Here is a 21,268-nt window from a genome sequence, read left to right on the forward strand (position 1 = left end):
TTGAGAAGATGGTAAAGACAGGCCCTATATGCCCTACATTCAATTTCCTTTATTATTAACATTGCATGTTAGCATGATACTTTCATCACAGCTAAATAAACCAGTACTTTTACATGGTTTCTAAAACTTAAAGAAAAAAGAAAGAAAAGAAAAGAAAAGAAAAGAAAAGAAGAGAAGAGAAAGAGAAAGAGAAAGAGAAAGAAAGAAAGAAAGAAAGAAAGAAAGAAAGAAAGAAAGAAAGAAAGAAAGAAAAATAAACTCTTTAGTTTGGTAAAACCAAATAACATAGAGGAAAATGTCATTCTTTCCATAACCTCGAACTCCAAGTTAGCATCCTGATATTTATTATTTTTATTATTACTTCAGCCTCCTCTTGGCATGGATATCATTGGTTATAAACTGGAACAAATTTTGCTTTAACTATCATTTGCTATATGTTTGTGCAGGTAAAGTAGTTGAAACTTTATTGTTTCATAAAGGTTCTGGGGAATGTTTTCTTGAACATAAAGTTCCACGGATATTAAAAATTTTTTTTTTTACATTTATTTATTTTTTGAGAGAGAGACAGAAAGAACGTGGGCAGAGGAGGGGCAGAGAGAGAGGGAGACACAGAATGGGAAGCAGGCTCCAGGCTCTAAGCTGTCAGCAAAGAGCCCAACACGGGGGTCGAACTCACGAGCCTTTGAGCCATGAGATCATGACCTGAGCCGAAGTCAGCCGCTCAACTGACTGAGCCACCCATGTGCCCCTCGTTCCATGGAAAATTTTCAACCCTGTGAAGCATCCCCACATCCAGAATCTAATGTTGTGTGCACGCTGCTTCTCCAGCAAGTCCATAAGCCCTGCTGCGGTCTTCCCTTGTCCGTTCCCCTCCCACTTTTTCTTACACCCAAGAACACCCAGTCCAGATCTGGGCTCCAAGTGTATGCTCAGCAAATGCAACTTTTGATAAACTGAAGTAGTAGGACAGGATCTAGTAGATAGGGTATTGATTTTAAGTTCCTAAAATAAAGGATTCTTTATTACGAAATTCTGTCCGAGATGTCAGAGTTTGATCTTGTGTACCAGGACACTACAGCGTTTTCCCTCTGCATCATTCAAAGGAGGCACTCTTGCTAGAGTGAGTTTTAGTCTTAAAATGATAAAAATCACGAACATATCAAGTGTTAAATATTCTAAAGAGCATATTTTCAGCTTGCCTTTAAAGTCCGAGCTCTAGAGGGGTGCCTGGGTGGCTCAGTCGGTTGAGCGTCCCACTACGGCTCAGGTCATGATCTTGCAGTCTGTGAGTTCGAGCCCCGCATCGGGCTCTGTGCTGACAGCTCAGAGCCTGGAGCCTGTTTCAGATTCTGTGTCTCCCTCTCTCTCTGCCCCTCCCCCATTCGTGCTCTGTCTCTCTCAAAAAATGAATAAACATTAAAAAAAATTTAAAGTCTGAGCTCTAGAAAATGGACTGTGGGGGTTTTTGTTTGTTTTTTTTAAATGTTTCTCCCCTAGTGAGTTTTCTTTGTTCTGTCTGCCAAGTTGGTTTCAAAGAATCCTTCTGGATATCTAGCAGTTAGAACAAATCCTATAGATTATGCAAAGAAATAACTAACTGAAGTAGCAAGGTAGTGTCCTACTTTTCACAGGAATAGAAGACATTCTCTTTTAAAACGGAACTGAAAAAAAAAACCTCAAATACGTTTCTTCCCCTTTTATTTGTTGACAAATCTATTTTCATCTTTTTTGTAATTTTTAAAAAATTCTTTTAATTTTTATTTTATTTTTCATCTTTTAGTATTGTCTTTACTTCAAACAGCCAGATCTATGACACTAAAATTAAAAAAAAAAAAAATTATTAAACAGCGTCCTAAGGTATATTCGGTACCTAATCTTAACTGGTTTTGGAAAATCCCTAAAATCAAGCTAAACAAACAACATTCTTGTATCTTCATGGGAGTCTGTATCATGTTACAAAACGTGTGAGGAGCAAAACTTTGCCAAACAAATTAAGGAGTGCAAGAAAAGAAAATTTCATAGTTGGGGTTTACTAAAGTTGTTTAAAGGCAGTCAGTGCCAAAATCAATCCTTAGGTTGTAATTCCAAGGAAACTGCTGAGGATTAATTAATAAGAATGTGAGGGGCGCCTGGGTGGCTCAGTCGGTTAAGTGTCCGACTTCAGCTCAGATCGTGATCTCACAGTTCATGAGTTCGAGTCTGGCATAGGCCTCTGTGCTGCCAGTTCAGAGCCTGGAGCCTGCTTCGATTCTGTCTCCCTCTCTCTCTGCCCCTCCCCCACTCACACTCTCTTTCTCTCCTTCAAAAATAAACATTTAAAAAGTACAAAAAAATAAATAAGTATATGATATTCACAGTGGGTGACTGAAAAGCCCCAAACCAGAGTTAAAAGCAGCGTCACTGACAACTTTCAAGAGAGATGTATACAATTAAAGTTGACTGTTTTATCAACTACTGTGTAACTTTGCTTTATTGCAAAAGTGATTTGACTCTCCAGGAGTATCACTATTAATAACTTATGACAGACTGATGTTTGACAAGCAAGCCTAAACAAAACCTCCAATTTGTCTTGCTAAAAATTAACTGGGTGTTATGGAACGGGCAGGACCGAACCAGTCCATCGTGAGGCAAGACAGGCTTTTTGAGACATTTGACACTCTAAATATAGTTCAGCAGATGTGAAGCATTATGCAATTTGGCTAATAAGCTCCGAGCAAGTGGAAAGAAATGGACTGGACAGTACCAGAAGTGACTGAAACACATGGTGACCCAAGGAAGCTTCTGGAAGGAGGTACCTCAAAAGGTGAACAATGGAATGAATGACAGGCAATTCTCAATTTTGGGGGTACATTTTTGTCCTATCTGGAGTTTAAAAGAACATTCTTTTAGAATCAGAAAACAACACATGGATTTGCTTTTTGGAAAAAGACAACAAAAATGATATGAAGTTTGACTTCTCATATCTGAGTAAAGTTTTTTTTTTTTTTTTTTAAAGACAACCCTTTTATTTTATTTTATTTTTTTATTTATTTTTGAGACAGACAGAGCATGAATGGGGGAGGGGCAGAGAGAGAGGGAGACACAGAATCGGAAGCAGGCTCCAGGCTCTGAGCCATCAGCCCAGAGCCCGACACGGGGCTCGAACTCACAGACTGTGAGATCGTGACCTGAGCCGAAGTCGGACGCTTAACCGACTGAGCCACCCAGGCGCCCCTGAGTAAAGTTTTATAAAAGCATTACAAAAATGGCATAGGACTATCCAGTTTTGTTGCGGCTTAATAAACATCGATGGTCTGTGTTTAGCATATAGATACATATTCATTTCAAAGGACGGATCAAAGGTACCATAGTTACTGAAAGCAACAGACGTTTTGTCAATATCCCGTACAACTGGGATGCTTCAAGATCATTTCCAGACTTATTTTATTACCTAGAAATCTTCTTCCTTATTTTCAAAGCTCTGGAAGAGAATCTCTAAGACCTTCCAGTTGGATTAGCAGGCACCTAAGGGTGAAAATAGAACCAAAATGATTCTTACCTCATGTGGCGCATCAGAATTTGTTGGGCCGTTCAAAGTAATTGGATCACATTCCTCAGCTGGGGGGGGAAAGAGACAAAGCTTGATAAAGAAAGGGCACGCTCTGCTGTGTGAGGCTTGCAATTGGGACTCAGTGCTATGTGCTGCTTTGACATCTGGTAAAATCGGGAGGACCTCGGTTCTCCTGCCCTCTCTGCTTCTAGGCATAAGGCCCCAGGCTACCCGCCGCTGCCTGCGAGGGCACCAGCTGAGGGCACCAGGCACGGTTCCTACTTAACCCTGAGTACTGACTTTCAGTTCCCTGCCAGCCCACTGAATTCCTCAGACGAGCCGTCCCTGGGGAACCAGGGACGCTACCTCCTCTTGCTACTACTACCCTTACACCTACAGCCGCTGGTGGCTGGTGCCCTCTGTTCCCGTGGGCAGCCTCGTGGGATGTGACCCTGCGTGGCTTGCGGTGTCCCCCTCCCCCAGGCTGTGAGCACAAGTGACTCATGTCAACCTCATCTGTCCAGTGTCAGGCATGTATGGCCATCCCCATAACCCCTGGGCAGGATCCCTCCCGCACTGCTGGGGTGAACAGGAGGGGATCAAAGCAGCTGGCCTCGTGAACTGCATGGCCCAACCGCTATGGAAGACACTTTGTCAGATGTAACTAACTTCCCCGCCACAGTTGAGGCTGCCTGGGGCTGGCCGACTTGCACTCTGGCCTACGCAGCACTGTGTGTTGTCTTTGTTCGGTGTTTGTCCTCTCCTCCCACCTAAAATGTCCCCGTCCCCAAGGTGAAAACTGTTATTGACTATGCCCCAGTGTGATGTGCTGTTGGGTTCGACTGATGTCTGGTGGGTCAGCTCTGAGCATCCCATCCATAAGCCAGTGCCCCTGGGCCCCGCGCAGCCGCTTACAGGAGCCAAAGGACCGATCCTGCAGTCATGGGCCCGCTGGTCCATACCAGACCCATAAGCAATACGACCTTCCTGGAGGTGGACCCAACCCCAAGCAGATTGACTGGCATTCCCTGGAGGAAGAGATGGCTCCCTACGAGGTGGGCCGTCAGCCTCCCAAGCCTCTCCCCGTCAACACTCAGAAAGTCCGCACCATGAACGATCAGAGACAGAAAGTGAGTGCTGACCCTTTATACAGGTAGAAGTAGAAATACTCCCAGGGAATCTGTACAGAAAGCCCCAAAAAACAAAGAAAAGGCAGGGCCATAGCAGAGCTCAGTTCCAGCCCATTGCCTGCTGGGCTGCCCGGCCACCTCTGCCTGGCTGCAAGGAACATCCTGATCCTCGGAGTTATCGGGGAAACCGTGGTACCCCTGGGGCACGGCACGGGGTTAGTTCGACCCTGACGCAAGCCCGGGGTCCTGAAACATATGAAAGCAACCGCTGCCCAGGGAAAGCCCCAACCCCGTGGTACTGATTTGAGGCTCTGTGGAGGCGGAAATGCAGAAATACGAGCGGGGTGGAGGATTCCCCCACCTACCTGCACCCAGAGTTAATCCAGTGACGCAAAAAGAAAAGGGGACGGGAAATGAAAGAAAGAAACTGGACAGAAAATGGAAAGAAACTGGACACCGGGGAGGAGATGAAAGGAAAAAAAGGACTGCAAGCAGAGGTCCATAGTGGGACCCAATGACCCAATGGGAAATCCAACATTTACTGAAATAATTTACATAGCCAACCAGTAAACGAGTGCTGGATACCCCTGTGCCTGACAACGTCGGTTCTGAATCAGCTTTAATACCTGCTGAAATGCACCAACCGGCAAACCCTCAGGGACTTAATCAGTCCCGGGGCTCCAATTACAGTTACACCTGGAGATGCCACTAAATGTAAACACGAGGTCCCCACGTAACCCTAGAGAGTTCTGGAACGTGAAACAGAAGACAAATAGGTATGACTCATCCTAACCAAAAGAACTATTGTTTTGCCTCATTTTCCCATGGTCACGGCACCCATTGCCTTAGATTATCCCATGTGGGCATGGTGGCTCTGACTTAACAAATTACTATTAAATTAAATCTTCACAGTTAGAAGTTGATTTGAACGCAATGGGACCCTACAGACCTCTCAGTGCAAGCACCTAATACGGCCCGATGTAAATTAAACAGGACCTTCAAAGATCAAAACTTACTATGTAAGACCTGATTTGAGTGAAGGGTGGATTAACTGCTGCCTCTCCAATTAACAGCTGAATTTGGCCTGTTCTTAAACCCGAAAGGCAATGAACAGTGTCTCACAGGACTTTACTGCGGCCTTAATGTGGTGGCCCCATCCATTAAGGCACCAGACCCAATGCCCAGTATTTTTTAAATTACTGACTCCGTCCCATCAGCCACTAATAAATATCTGGCTATTACCAAGTGGGCTAATATGTTCTGCTCAGTGTCTATTTGAGCAACCTCTCAGGTGCCATGTGCCTTCATCGCCAAAGGCAGTCGTACATGGTGACCGGGCTCCGTATGGGGGACCCAACAGCATTGCCCTAGCACACGGTCTTTGCAGGCAAGATCTTAACTGCACCCAACCTTCTCCAGGATCGTGGGTATGCCAACATGGATGACATCCTCCTCCAAAGATATCCATTTGACATATTCATCCAAGCCATACAACATCCATAAAAGAGCTCACAGAAAGGGAACAGGACACTGACCCCCACACAGCGTGCGGCCCTACCACCTTGGTTAAATTCCTGAGAATCTGTTGGTAAGTTAAGGGCTGCTCCATCTCTGACATGGTCAATAAAGAGTTAAAAAAATAGGGGCGACTGGGTGGCTCAGTCTGTTGAGCGTCTGACTTCGGCTCATGTCATGATCTCACGGTTCATGAGCTCGAGCCCTATGTCCGGCTCTGTGCAGACAGCTCAGAGCCTGGAGCTGCTGCAGACTCTGTGTCTCCCTCTCTCTCTGCTCCTCCCTCATTCATGCTCTGTCTCTGTCTCTCAAAAATAAATAAATGCTAAAGAAAAACTTTTTTAAGTGTTACGAAAATAAAAAAAAAAACAAAAACAAAACATTAAGGGACACCTGGGTGGCTCAGCTGGTTGAACCTCTGACTCTTGATTTTGGCTCAGGTCATGGTCCCAGGGTCATAGGATCTAGCCCTTCGTCAGGCTCCGTGCTGAGTGTGGAGCCTGCTTGGGACACTCTCATTCTTTCCCTCTCGCCACCCCGCCCATCCCCTGCTCGTTCTCTCTCTGAAATAAAATAAAAAATAAAAAACAAAGAGTTATGGACCCTCTCAGTACTTACTACAAGTGAATACAAGTCCAACATCTTCTAGTTTGGGGGGAGTTCTGGAGGCAATGTATTCCTCATTTCCATAGTTTATTTGTTCTCACTGACGCACTTACTTGTAAAGTGCTTCACTGTAAATCTGGCTCCCTCTAACAAAAGCCTACAAAACGCATTCTCTGAGACCCCTTCACCATAAGGGTTTAAACAACCTCCTCATATTCTTCCTGAAGTCTCTGGACCACCCATGACCACCATATGCTATCTACGTGCTTCTGATGCATGAAACTGCCCTGCTAGACCCTTCTCTCCATACACCCCTAGGGCAGCGACTGCTGGCTGCACACTGGGCTCTTCTGGAAACAGAGGCTCTCACTGACCCTGCACCTGTGAGCCTTCATACCCTGCTGCCTATTATGCCTTGAGTCACAGAAGCAGCTCCGTACAAGCTCGACATGGCTACTGAGACTTTACTGCTACTGAGTGGAGACAAACGTGGGCCTTCTGGCATGTTCCACCCATAGGAGGGCATGGTCTCCACTATCCTCAGGCTCTTGCCAGATCCACGGTGCTGGAAGAAGTCACCCTTCTGACATTCCTGGTTACCTGGGGAGCCCCTTCAGATCAACTGAGCGAACAACAGTGGGAATCTGTAGATTTTACAGGTGATATCACCACCATCATACATGATGGAGTTCATGGATAGTTATGCTTTCTAGCCCTCAGTCAACACGTCCCTGATAAAAGACTGCCAAACTTCAGGTGGTCATCTTAGTGCTGGATGCCCTGGCCAACAAGTGGCCCCATCGGCACTTTTTTTTTAAATACAAACTCTTGGACCACTGCCCAAGACTTGCCCACTCTGGGACAGAACTCTGGGAATCTCTTGCCTCACATATGAAGAGAATGTAAATCAAGGTAACAGATATCTCTGCACATAGTAAGGCCACAATGTAAGGCCTCACTAGAATATTCTCTATCCCCTTTGGAGTTCCAGACGTTACTGCTAGTGACCAAGACATTCATTTCACTTCTCAGAACACAATGCCCGGCTCTAAAAGAAGCCACTCAACCGAATTTCCATCTACTCTCTAGGCAACAGGTTAAATCGAAAGGGAGGATGAGCTCCTCACAGAATTCCTACTTTATAGAACAAATAGAGCTCTTGCCTTGGGTCACTATTGCCACAGGCATTGGTTATCTAAAAAAATTTTTTTTTTTAAATATTCATTTATTTTTGAGAGAGAGACAGAGACCAAGTGGGGAAGGGACAGAGAGGGAGGGAGACACAGAATCCGAAGCAGCTCCAGGCTCCAAGCTGTCAGCACAGACCCTGACGCGGGGCTCGAACCCACGAATCGCGAGATCATGACCTGAACCGAAGTCGGACGCTTAACTGACTGTGCCACCCAGGCACCCTGGCATTGGTTACCTAAATTCATGCTCTCTGGGGACATGCCCTCACTATACCAGTGCCATACCACATGGCCCACCCTCTCCTGGTCCAGTGTCTGGTGTGCTTTTTAGGGAGGCCCTTCCCTACCTTCTAAGTCCCAATCATCACTAAGATTTAAATTAAAGTCAAGGTTATCATGGAGTCAATTGTGGTGTAAGATCTAAGACTAAGACTCAATACTAGCACTGCCTTGACATCTGGTAAAAATCAGGAGGGCCTCGAATGGCCGAGGTGCAAAGCTTTCCGCACGCTGCCCCGTGATCGGCCCCTGAGCCGAGCACCAGGCACGGTTCCTACTTATCCCTGAGTACTGAGTTTCAGTTCCCGCCAGCCTGCTGAATTACTCAGATGAGCTGATCACATCCTCCCTGGGGAACCAGGGACGCTACCTCTTCTCGCTACTACCACCCTTACCACCTACAGCCCCCAGTGGCTCACTCTGTTCCCAAGGGCAGCCCCGTGGGATGTGACCCTGCGTGGCTTGCGGTGTCCCCCTCCCCCAGGCTGTAAGTACAAGTGACTCACATCAGTCTCATCTGTCCGGTGTCAGGCAGGCGTGGCCATCCCCATAACCCTAGGGCAGGATGCCCCCCCTTCCCCAGGGGGTGAGTAGGAGGCACTCCGGACACATTTCCCTCTGCTTCACATCACAACAAATTCCTCTGTGCTCATTCATCTGTCTGACATTTTACCAAGCCTTTCAGATTAGCAGAGTGGGATTTTACTTGTCTTGATAGGTCACCCTCCTAAAAGCCAAAGCTACGGCAGCTCTCTTGTCTAAGTGGCCACAGCCAGCGCCCGTCAAAGGCACCTGACATGCGTGTGAAACGTGTTAACACCTTTCAAAGAATTCACTTTGGAAAGGAACCTCCATGCTTAGGGCTGTCTGACACAGGTGTTGGCTTCACAGCTCCCTGAGGGTGGTGACGATGGCACAGGTGTGTGACAAACTGATTCGGGCCCATCAGATTTTAATCTGTGCAGAATTCCTTCCTGCACGCTAAACTTGAAAGGTGACAGAAATACAGAACGTTATGAAGGAAAGGTTTATGTCGATTTTGAGAGGTGTAAAGCTTTAAAGAAAGAATCAGTTATCAGGGTCCAACAGCTAACACTGAATGAGGGATTGATTGAGTCATCTCTTTTCCACATTAACATTCATTCACCTGTTGAGCACCGGGCTGCTGGATTTGTTCAAACAAGGTGCTACTACATTCACTGCTCCTGTACAATTCCCGCTAAAGGACAATCTTTCCCATTAACAGAATTATCTGAGAAATTTATTTATTTATTTATTTATTTATTTATTTATTTATAGATTTTTTTTTAATTTTTTTTTTTAACATTTATTTATTTTTGAGACAGAGAGAGAGCATGCACAGGGGAGGGTCAGAGAAAGAGGGAGACACAGAATCTGAAACAGGCTCCAGGCTCCGAGCTGTCAGCACAGAGCCTGACGCGGGGCTCGAACCCACAGGCCGCGAGATCATGACCTGAGCCAAAGTCGGACGCTTAACCGACTGAGCCACCCAGGCGCCCGTACTTCTAGATTTTTAAAAATAAATGTTTCTTCCTTTTTGAGAGAGACAGCATGAATGGGGGAGGGGCAGAGAGAAAGAGGGAGACGGGATGTGAAGCAGGCTCCCGGCTCTGCGCCGACAGTAGGGATCCCCACACCGGGCGCAAACTCAAGGAACCACGAGATCGTGACCTGAGCTGAAGCTGGACGCTCAACTGACTGAGCTACCCAGGGTCCCCTCTCTGAGGAATTTAAACTAAAAGCATGGTTTTTTACTAAGATTCTAGATGGTATCTTTCAAAAGGAGAGCAGTAGAGATCTTGCCTTGGCTTGAGTTCCTGAGTATAGTCCCCAGCATCCTGGCATCTGAGTGAAGTACCTCTGGGGCTTGTTAACAATGCAGATTCCCGGGCTCCACTCCAGACTTCCTTAACTGGAATCTCAGGGGCCCCAAGGGTCTGACATTCCACAGGCGCCCCACAGAATTCTCATGCACACTCTGGCCGACAGTCACGGAAACGTGATTTCAGTCACACGGATCCTCAGAATGGCTAGTGTCACAACTGCCAACTCAGCGTTTGTGCAAAAACATGGTTGCTCCCCCAGCAGGATGACACCTTGAACTTAAGTAGTTACTTTTGTGAAGTGGTGCACCCCAGACATTCCCGTGGTCATTATCTTTCTCCTCTCTGCCCTCCACAACAGAAAAATAAAATTTGCAGGGTGGTCACCTTCGCATTGAAATCATACGCTGGGGGAGAGGGGTTGGTTTGGGTATGTATTGTAACAGGAGGTTCCCAACAGAGTCCCAGTCCAGGTTGAGTGGGAGGGAATGAATTTATGGATTAAGCAGGACCAGCACACAGAAACTCATGCAGGCAGTAGGGGTGTTTAGTTTCCTGTTAGAACAAGGAAGCTTATCAGCAAAATGCTGTCAATCTAACGAGGAGAGAAATCATATAAAATACAGCATATTGGCTTGCTAGTTTTAAGGTAAACATTTTTTTTTTTTTAACGCTTATTTGAGAGAGAGCACATCGGGAGAGAGGGCAGGGAAGGGCAGAGAGAGAGGGTGAGAGAGAGAGAATCCCAAGCAGGCTCTGCCCTGTCAGTGTAGAACCAGACCCTGGGCTCGAGCTCACAAACCCCAGATCATGACCTGAGCCAAAATCAAGAGTTGGACAACTTCACCGACTGAGCCACCCAGGTGCTGCTAGGGCAAACATTTTTACTTCTGATTTTAGTGAATTCTCTCATATCTGTTTATTTTTTCCTAACGTTTTCAAGTGGAACCACTGCTTCTACGTTTAGTTAACAAATTGTTCTAAAAGGTCCCCAAATATCATCTACGCTTGAGTTCAAATTCCTCAAATTCAGTAACAATAGAATGAGTTTGCTTTACTTCTCTTTAGCTTAAAATTCACCAGGAAATATTTTGAGTAAGAGAGAAGAGCAGTAATACTAGAGAAAAAAAGATGATAAAAGCTTGACTGATTTATGATGTATTTATGTGCAATTTCCCCTCACTGGGAACAGTGGTTCAAAAATCAGAATTCTTTTTCCAAACACATTTTCTCTCAAGATGTGAAGAGTCACATTCCCTTCAGAACATGTAAGTCAGCAGTTTCTACAAGATATCAGGAACTCTGTGATATAAAATAAGCCCCACTTATGTCACAAACTGTAGACTCTCATCCTTTTTAATAGCTGTGTAATATTCTACTTTACACACACACACACACACACACACACACACAACATCTTTCTTATCCATTCATCTGTCAGTGGACACGTGGGTTGCTCCCATATCTTGACTATTATAAACAATGTTGTAGTAAACATAAGAGTGCATAGATATTTTCAAATTCATGTTTTCATTTTCTCTGGGGAAATACCCAATAGTGGAATTATTGGATCATACGATATCTCCATGTTTAATTTTTTGAGGAACCCCCCTACTCTTCTGCACTATGATGTGTACCTGAAACTAATGTGTCAACTATACTGAAATGAAAAAATATTTTAATAAAATAAGTCTCACTCTTAGTCCTGAGTTTAGGGCCTGCAGGCTCTCCCAGAAAAGCTCTCATAAAAGAGGCCTGACACATGAACCCTGAAAGAATGAACCCCTTGAAATCTCTAAAATCAGGGGAGGAGGAAGTTGCACATTTGTTCCTGATAAGAACACAAGTTAATATGTTTCATCTCAAAAACATGCTGATCACTGAAATCGCACTAGATTTCCACAACTGATTTATGGTAAAACCACATTATTCAGAACCACTCTGGTTTGGACTGTGTAAAGGAATAGTGTTACCATGAATACAGTAGGAATACACTAGAAGTACAATAAAGGTTTTGTGAAACATGCTGAATCTGCCTAAGAAAATAAGTTTTGAAGACTTTTTAACCATATGGAAATAATTCAAGCTAACTACAGATAAATCCTCTGTTAAATAAATAGGATGCCCTCAAATTTACTTAAACACTGTGAGTCCAACTCTGGACTTCATTAGATTACATTTACTTTGAAATCTATAAATTAGCACTCCTGTATCCCTTGGGTCAATTCCTAGCAGTGCTGTTGCTGGGTCATAGGGTAGTTCTATTTTTGGCAGTGCTTTCAACATAGCCAAATTATGGAAAGAGCCTAAATGTCCATCAGCTGATGAATGGATAAAGAAGATGTGGTTTACATATACAATGGAATACTACTTGGCAATGAGAAAGAGTGAAATCTGGCCATTTGCAGCAATGTGGATGGAACTGGAGAGTGTTATGCTGAGTGAAATAAGTCAGTCAGAGAAAGACAGATATGTTTTTTCACTCATATGTGGAACTTGAGAAACTTAACAGAAGACCATAGGGGAAGGAGAGGGGGGAAATAATAGTTACAAACACAGAGGGAGGGAGACAAACCACAAGAGACTCTTAAATACAGAGGACAAACTGAGGGTTGATGAGGGTATGGGGCAGGGGGAAAATGGGTGATGGGCATTGAGGAGGGCACTTGTTAGGATGAGCACTGGGTGTTGTATGGAAGCCAATTTGACAATAAATTATATTTAAAAATTAATTAATTAAAAATAAATCTATAAATTAGATTCTACATTGATTCATATGGGTTTTCTTTCCCTAAAAACATTTATAGTGAGAAAAGTACCATACATGTTTAATGATTATATTGGCCCCATTGGTATGTTTAAAAAAATACTGGCAGGGGCACCTGGGTAGCTCAGTTGGTTAAGTGTCTGACTTCGGCTCAGGTCATGATCTCATGGTTCACAAGTCCTAGCAGGCCCTGTGCTGACAGCTCAGAGCCTGGGGCCTGCTTTGGATCCTGTGTCTCCCTCTCTCTCTGCCCCTCCCCCGCTCAGGCTCTCTCTCTTTCTCTCTCTCTCTCTCAAAAATAAATAAACATTAAAAATTTTTTTTAAAATACCATCAGTTATTAAATCATAGATATTATTGAATACAAATGTTGGAATAAGTTTTTATTTATTTATTTAACATTTATTTATTATTGAGAGACAGAGAGAGACAGAGCATCAGCATGGAAGGGGCAGAGAGAGGAGACACAGAATCTGAAGCAGGCTCCAGGCTCTGAGCTGTCAGCGCAGAACAGAGCCCGACGCAGGGCTCGAACTCACAAACTGGGAGATCATGACCTGAGCTGAAGTCAGATGCTTAAGCGACTGAGCCACCCAGATGCCCCTGGAATAAGTTTTTAAACTTCTGGACATTCAGTATAAGATGATGTGTTTCTTTGGAGATGAGAAATTATGTGCTTAATAATACTATTCTCCAGGCGCTTGGGTGGCTCAGGTGGTTGAGCATCCAACTTGTCTAACTCTTGATTTTGGCTCAGGTCATGATCCCAGGTGGTGGGATTGAGCCCTCCGCTGGGCTCCGTGCTAAGAGCCTGCTTAAGGTTCTCTCTCTCCCTCTGCCCCTTTCCCCCACTCGCACTTGCATGGTCTCTCTCTCTCTCAAATTAAAATAATAATAATAATAAAAATAGTAATAGATAATACTGTTCTCTGTGAATAAGAATAGAAGAAAAATCTAGTCACATTTCTTACAACGGTGGTTTTCACAGTCATGCTGCTTATAAACTCATTACCATTTTGGTTAAGATTTTGTAAAACTCAAATTCTAGGAGAAACCCAATAGTAGTTACTGTAGTATCAGACTGGTAAGCAACCAGTCTTTTTTTTTTTTTTTTCCAAAACAGGAAGTCATGTTCAAGGGTGTTAAAAAAGATCTTTAGACAGATCTAACCATGACACTGCAACCCCAGAGTCACTGCAGCTCAGTGGCTGTCTCAAACAGTGCCACTTTTGCCACAGTGCTGGGAAAGCATCCTCAACCCTGATTTTTCCTACTTCTTTTTACCAGATTTCCCTCCACCATCTGATGCTCACCTATGCCAGGCACTGTTCTGGACTCATTTCACTGCATTCTTTTTTCTTTTTTAAAAAATGTTTATTTATCTTTGAGAGAGAGAGAGAGAGACAGAGCGTGAGTGGGGGAGGGGCAGAGAGAGAGGGAGACACAGAATCCAAAGCAGGCTCCAGACTCCCAGCTGTCAGCACACAGCCCAACAAGGGGCTCGAACCCACGAACCATGAGATTGTGACTTGTGCCAAAGTCGACCCAGGCGCCCCCCATTTCACTGAATTCTCACAAGCACCATGGGAGGGGATGAAAACATTGTCCTCCCAACACTATAGACAGGAAACCGAGACCCTGAGATGTGGAGCCATCTGCTGAGGGCACTCAGAGCCCAGCAGGCCATGGTCTGGCTATAGTTCAATTCTCTTGTCTATGTGCCTCCCTGGTGGATACACCAAATCCTTGAAACGTCTTAGGCTCCTTTTTTTTTTTTTAAGAGAGAGAGCAAGCGCAGGGGAAAGAGAAAGAGAGGGGGAGAGAGGGGGAGAGAAGGGGAGAGAGGGGGAGAGAGGGGGAGAGAGGGGGAGAGAGAGGGGGAGAGAGGGGGAGAGAGGGGGGGAGAGAGGGGGAGAGAGGGGGAGAGGGAGAGAGAATCCCAAGCAGTGCGGAGCCTCATGCAGGGCTCGATCCCACAACCCTGGGATCATGACCTGAGCTGAAATCAAGAGTCAGATGCTCAACCAACTGAGCCACCAGGTGTCCCAGGCAGGCTCTTAAAGTGAGGTCTGCATCCCAACCACTCAGGTGTGCAAATACACACAGGTGCCTGGGCCTGACCCCAGACCTACCATGTTGTGATTTCAGAGCAGCTGGGCCCAGAATCTGCATTATAAACGAGCCTCCCCCACACTCCCAGATGGTTCTTCAGTGCGCGCTGAAGTCTGAGGAGCACCGCCCAAGGCTGCCTCCCATCTGTCCCTGGCTGCCTGGCTTGCACCTTGCACCATCTTGCTGAACTAAAGAGTTAAATCACACTGGAGGATTCGGGACACTTAGAAGTCATTCAACAGGGGAAAGGAGGAAGTGAGCTTGCCAGATGCCACCCCTACCACAGCCAGGATTTGGACTCAGTCTTGGCTTTCGGTCTCTTTTCCCTACATCACTGCCACCCCCAGGACATGCACGGGAGGCAAAAGGAATTAAACTCTAACAGTGTAATTTCTGGATGCAAGGAGAAGAGTCTGGCGAATAAGGGATGGAGGGGAGCGGAGCTTTAGTAGAGCCCTAGACTTCACCTCAGGTGGGCCCAGGCAGGGAGCTCCCTCCCAACTCTCCAGTTGGGTGACCCTATGATCACCCCGTCACAAAGACTGCCAGGAAAAGCCATGTTGGCGGGTGCCGGGAAGCCCTACCTCTCCAGGAAGCTGGGGGCCCCTGCCATCTCTGACGCTGGTCAGATCTGATTGTCCCCCCACCTCCCCCACTCTGGGTTGTCAGCAGAGCACGAGGTAAATGCTCCAGTAGGGCAACCAGCAGCTTGGCCTCCAGAGCAGATACAGCTTTGTGCACGGGCCCACAAGAGAAATCGGGAATGGCTGAGCCTAGCCATTTTTCTGGTCTGTACTGTGCCGAAAACGTTAGCCTGTGAATTACAAAGAGGTTTCTGGGGGATTTCTGTTTGTCTGTTTTCTGCTTTAGGGCCTGACAAGCATCCTTTGCCCCTCTGTCTAGTAAGAGAACCCTCCTTCCTGTGGTTTGGGTAGAACTCACTCTACACTCTCCCCCACCCAACCTCAAGGCTCATACCTGACCAATGCCCTCTTCCATCCTCCTGATGGCAACAGACGATTCACAGATGGCCACATGACCCAAACCACCCATATGACAGTCATCCCCAGAATTATGTGGGTGCTAGGGGAAACCCCCTCCCAACCTTGCTCTGCCATCTTGAGGGGGCACTGCGTAAAGCTGGAGGCATTGGTGACCACCTTTCCCATCATGAAGGGAAAGCCTGCCCAAAACTGGAGCCAAGACAGAGCCATGAGAGGGACAGAAAGACAGAGAGACCGAGCCCGAGAGCATCATTTAAATGCTTGGACCCAGGAGCGTCCAAAGACCCTAAGCCAATATGTCCCTCCTCCCTTTTTTAAAATTAACTTGAGTTAGACTTCTGTCACTTGCATCCCAGAGTCCTGGCTATCTTCATTTCAGGCATGTGAAAAACACCACAGGAATTTAATGGATAATTTCTAATGAAGTATCTTACAGATTTAAATAAGAAAATTCATGCCTGGGATCATCCACAAGTCGTCAGCTAAATTATCAGTATGTTTCTGTTTTACACACGAGAAATTGCTCTGACTGGTGCTTTGTTCAAGATATTAAAATAATCACAAGTTCAAGTAGTTATATTAACCGTACATACCTTTAGGGAGTCCTGTATCTTGAATGGGGTATTTGTCTGACTGTGGAAACCAACAAAAGAAGAGAGTTATTCTTAAACACCATAGTCAATTGTAAGATCAAAGTGAAAAGAAAGCTTTGTTTTGGGGAAGTCATAATTTTAGTTTAAAACCTCGCAAGTTTCTAGCCATGGCTTTATCAACAGGCCTGACCCATTGCTTGTTTTTATGCTTAGTGCATAAAAAATGAAATCCACATTGACAAGAAGTTAATGTTGGAACATGAGACAGAATAAGCCTTCTCAATTTCCTCAGCTCTGACCACTAAACCACACTTCCTCTCTTTTCTGCAGTGCTATTTCCCCTATTTCCTGTAGTTTAAAATTGAGGAACGTTTTCACGAATTATGGGGATAGACTGATATCTTGTCATCATTTCTGTGATATTCATTTGGGTCAACAAGCCTGCGTGCCAGGCAGTATTCACTATTGGAGAGCTCTGTCCTGGGTTGACTGGGATGGGATTCAAAAGCCAACCATCCCTACTGACCTGCACAAAGATCTACAAAGATCTACTCATTATGCATGACCATACACAGTTCCTCAATGCCCTGGATGAGGGCAATTCCATTGGAGGGAATTCAAAATAGCAAAGGCTCTTACAATCATGTATGTCTTTGTTGGTACCTCCATGCAGGTATCTAATGTTCTGAACACTTTGACTTCCGATTAAAGAATGGAGTCATTCTCTGATGACTTACATGAGAGGAACGAGAATGTGCCAGTCTCCCTATCCTGTCCCCTAACCCCTATTCAGCTCCCACCCTCCATCTGGGCCTTTGGGTCCATGCCCTCCAGCCTTAAAACGAAAGTTACACCTTCCAACTTGCCTGTAGGTCTCACACATGTCCTCCTCTGACAGAAGAGAAGAAGAAACAAATGTGGAACCAAGAATTTTGTTTTAAATCCCTTTCCTTGCGGTTACTTTGGAGATGAACAGTGAAGCTTCAGAACCTCTAGGAGCCTCGAACTCCTCTTCCACAGAAGAAATCAATCAATCATGGAGAACTTAAAAAGTCAAGTTTTCCCTCAGACTAAATTCTTCTTGATACTCTGTTCTCCAGAGAATGGAAAACACACCTGTCCTATAACACTTACCAGGCTGTTTTTAAAGTATGTAGTTGTCTATTTCCTGGAACAAACTTGGAGTTTTTCAAGAGAAGGAACTATGATCTTTGCAACTCCACATTTTGACTCAGTGTGAACTGAACATCTACCAAAGGTCCGCATGAATGAACAGGCTCGAGCAAACACAGGTTTCCTGAAAAGACATTCAAGCTAGGCCTGGAGAATGCCCAAGAACTTGGGTGACCAAGAGGAAGGAACACAGTAATTGCAGATGGCAGACACAGGTGGTCTGGACAGTGACAGGTGTAGAAGACCCATCAGCTTGAAGCAGAGACGCACGCTGGAGGGGGACAGGGCTGGATCCGAAATGATGGAGTCAGTTTACATGGAAGATCCTGGAAGTGAGGTGGAAAGATTTAACGGGTGCCATTCTAGGTGTTTGGGAAGGTTGGCCTATCCAACTGTGCATGGGAAGATGTTCAACACTGTCTTGTAGAAACTCAGACAAGCAAACAATTTCAGCACAGTGCGATCACAAGTAGAGTTTGGGCTGTGGAGAAGGGGGCCCCAGAAGGTCCCAGGGTGAGGCAAAGAAAGCATCACAGGTCAGCGAAGCTTGAACTGAGAAGAGGAGGAACAACAGGGGTTCATCAGGTGAGGAAGCAGGGAGATTTTCTTCGCTGGATGGAGCAGGGTTATCGGTATCCCAGGAAGGTGAGAAGGCCTGGGTGTTTCAGGAGCAGCAAATAGCTACTCAAGCTTGACTCATCAGGAGGGATGCTGAGACGGGGTCGTGGAGGACCGCGTGTGCCATTCTGAAGAGTATAGGCTTAACCCCAGGAGCAGCTGCCATGTTATGGGTTGATGTGCATCTCCCCAAAAAAGACCTGTTAAAAGTTCTAACGCCCAGTACCTCCGAATGTGACCTCATTCGGAAATGCAATCACTATAGATAGAGGACTAGTTAAGGTGAGATCATACTGGAGTAGAGTGGACCCTCAATCCAAGATGACCGGTGTCTGTACAAGAGACACAGACCCACAGGGGGAATTCGGCCACGTGCCAACGCCGTGAGGGAACGGATGGGTGCAGTTACAAGCCGAGGGCCACCGCCAGTTACCGACAACCACACAGGCCTGCGGAGAGGAGAAAAGATTCTTCCTCCACTGATTCCGGGGGGAAATGGCCCTGCCAACACTGGGGTTTGGCTTCTCACCTCCAGAAGCGTGGGACATTTAGGTCACCCATTATGTGGTGCCCTGTTGTGGCCACTCCAGCAAACTGACCCAGGGAAGGCTTAGAAAAGTCAATCTGGCCCAGCGTGGAGAAGCGATCAGAAGTAGCTGTGACCCAAGGAGAACCTGATGTCGGGAAGAGAGTGGGAGTCCCAGGGGAGCACAGGTCGGGCACTAGGGACAGGAAGGACCGACTGAGTAACACCCTATAGGAGCCAAAGGCTCCCGTAAGGAACCACAGCACAGGGGATGACAGGAATGATCCACAGGGCTGCTCTGCATCCTGTCCTTACGGACGCAGGGGCAGGGGATTCTTTCATACTGATTTCCACTGTGTGTCCAGCTCCGTCCCATTCCCACTTAGGAAACTGCAGTGCTGACTAAAGATGTGAACACAAACATCTCAGGGCTTTGAGACACAGGTGCCGCATGAATCACCAAAGACTTAAAGACATTTTGTTGAATTGTATTGTTTAATTATATTGTTGTGTGCATTTATGTCATTCTAACTAGATCAGTTCCTCAGAATTGTTCATGACTGGGCAGTTCCTCTCCTCCAAATGCTGACAGAAAAGAAAAGAGAAGGAAGAGAAGAGAAGAGAAGAAAGGGAAAGAAGGAAGAAAGAAAGGAAGGAAGGAAGGAAGGAAGGAAGGAAGGAAGGAAGGAAGGAAGAGGGAAGGAAGGAAGGAAAAAAAGAAAGAAGGAAGGAAGAAATGAGGCAGGAAGGAGAGGAAAGAAAGAAAGAAGAAAATGTGTCACATACTATATGCATAATAACACATGAAATGTTATCAAAGGCACTGATTTGGTCATAAAACAAGAGGCAGTACCACATAGGAGAGCAGGGCTCCAGTATGGGTGATTTTATACAAATCCGTTAACTTTCCTTGCTTCTTCTGTAGCATGGGGGTAAAAACAGCTGTCCTACCACCTCACCGCTTATTTGGAGAATGAAGAATGATGGATGTGAAGTCCTCGGTAAACCTGAAGCAGGAGACATGCTACAGAGTGGTTATGGGAAGGCAGGGCAGGGACCTGAAGCCAGCCGCTGGGCCGCTTCCAGTCGGGGCTCTTAACCTCATCCTCTGTGCCTCAGTCTTTCATCTGTAAAGCGGGCAGTGCTTATCTGGAGGGAGGTTGCAGGGATTAAATGCAATAACACACTGAACCAAACGGCGGACGCCCATCTGGTGAATGGGCAGCCCCCAGTTACTGGAAGGCAGCCCTGTTGTTTCCTTCAATCTCACATTAAATAACTTGAATTTGGAAGAAGAGGAAGTTAAAAGGAGACAGATAAGTATTGAGTAGACAAACGTACAAAGACCTGATGTAATCTAAGCAGATCACTTCTGGTACGTGCCAAACAAGAACAGAAACCTAACACCATTTTTAGCCTTAGAGAAACCCAAAGTTTATTACGTCACAGAGAACACTGTGATAAAGACATTTATCTTGGGAAAACCGAACTTCGGGTTTCTGATCTTCATGTTAATACTGAGCCATAAAAATGCAACAAAGGGGAAAAAGGAATAACAAGAATTATCGCCATTCATGTAAAGTTTGTAACCTACCACGTTAAAGGATAAAGTGCTAGGGTCCGTGTCTTCCACTGGCTCCTTTGCCATATGATCTGAAAAAAGCAAACAAACAAGTGGAGAGTATTTAATTTAAGAGCACAAAGGTGTCCTTTGAGAACTGTCTTCACAGCGATGCAAACCACCCTAATCAGGTTTGAGAAACACTTACTTTCAATCATTACTCAAAACAAATTCAGGAGGAATGGGGTCAGACCACACCAACAAAGAGATTAAGACAAATAAACTTCATTAAAAAAAAAAAAAAACAACACCATAATTTGGGACAGTTTCCTTGTAAATATCTATAAACACTCAGAGTTCCAAATAGTCATGAACTATGCAGATGTCATTCTCAGGACTATGTGGCATACTGGATTTGATTATAACTTTGTCTTCTGCTTCTCTCCATTTCCTACTCTTTTGTAACTCATTAAAAACTTTTTTTAATGTTTTATTTTTTAGACAGAGAGAGAGAGTGTGCAGGGGAGGGGCAGAAAGAGAGAGGGAGACACAGAATCTGAAGCAGGCTCCAGGCTCCAAGCTGTCGGCACAGAGCCCGACACAGGGCTCGAACTGACCAACCGTGAGATCATGACCTGAGCTGAAGTCAGCCGCTTAACCGACTGAGCCACCCTGGTGCCCCTCATTTTTATAACTTTAAAATACTAAGCATCTGGATGTGGTTTATGCAAATTAATAAAGTCAGAAATACCTCCCAGTATCATTATCAAACAAAAAGTGACTTTGATTTCCCAATATATTTGCTTCTTATTTACCACTTG

General features: G+C 45.4%; 1 protein-coding gene across 8 annotated transcripts in view; it reads right to left on the minus strand.

Moving 5' to 3' along the window:
- EDARADD (EDAR associated death domain) overlaps window positions 1–21,268 on the minus strand; it is a 116,247-nt gene that overhangs the window by 60,891 nt on the left and 34,088 nt on the right. For all 8 annotated transcript variants that reach the window (XM_042960481.1, XM_042960483.1, XM_042960484.1 and 5 more), the window contains 3 exons: window positions 20,481–20,539; window positions 16,570–16,609; window positions 3,539–3,597 (listed from right to left, as the gene is read on the minus strand). In XM_042960481.1, the coding sequence (XP_042816415.1) occupies window positions 3,539–3,597; window positions 16,570–16,609; window positions 20,481–20,539 (158 nt within the window). The remainder of the gene's footprint in view (window positions 1–3,538; window positions 3,598–16,569; window positions 16,610–20,480; window positions 20,540–21,268) is intronic.

Source organism: Panthera tigris, chromosome D2 (genome assembly GCF_018350195.1).
Source record: "Panthera tigris isolate Pti1 chromosome D2, P.tigris_Pti1_mat1.1, whole genome shotgun sequence".
NCBI lineage: Eukaryota > Metazoa > Chordata > Mammalia > Carnivora > Felidae > Panthera > Panthera tigris.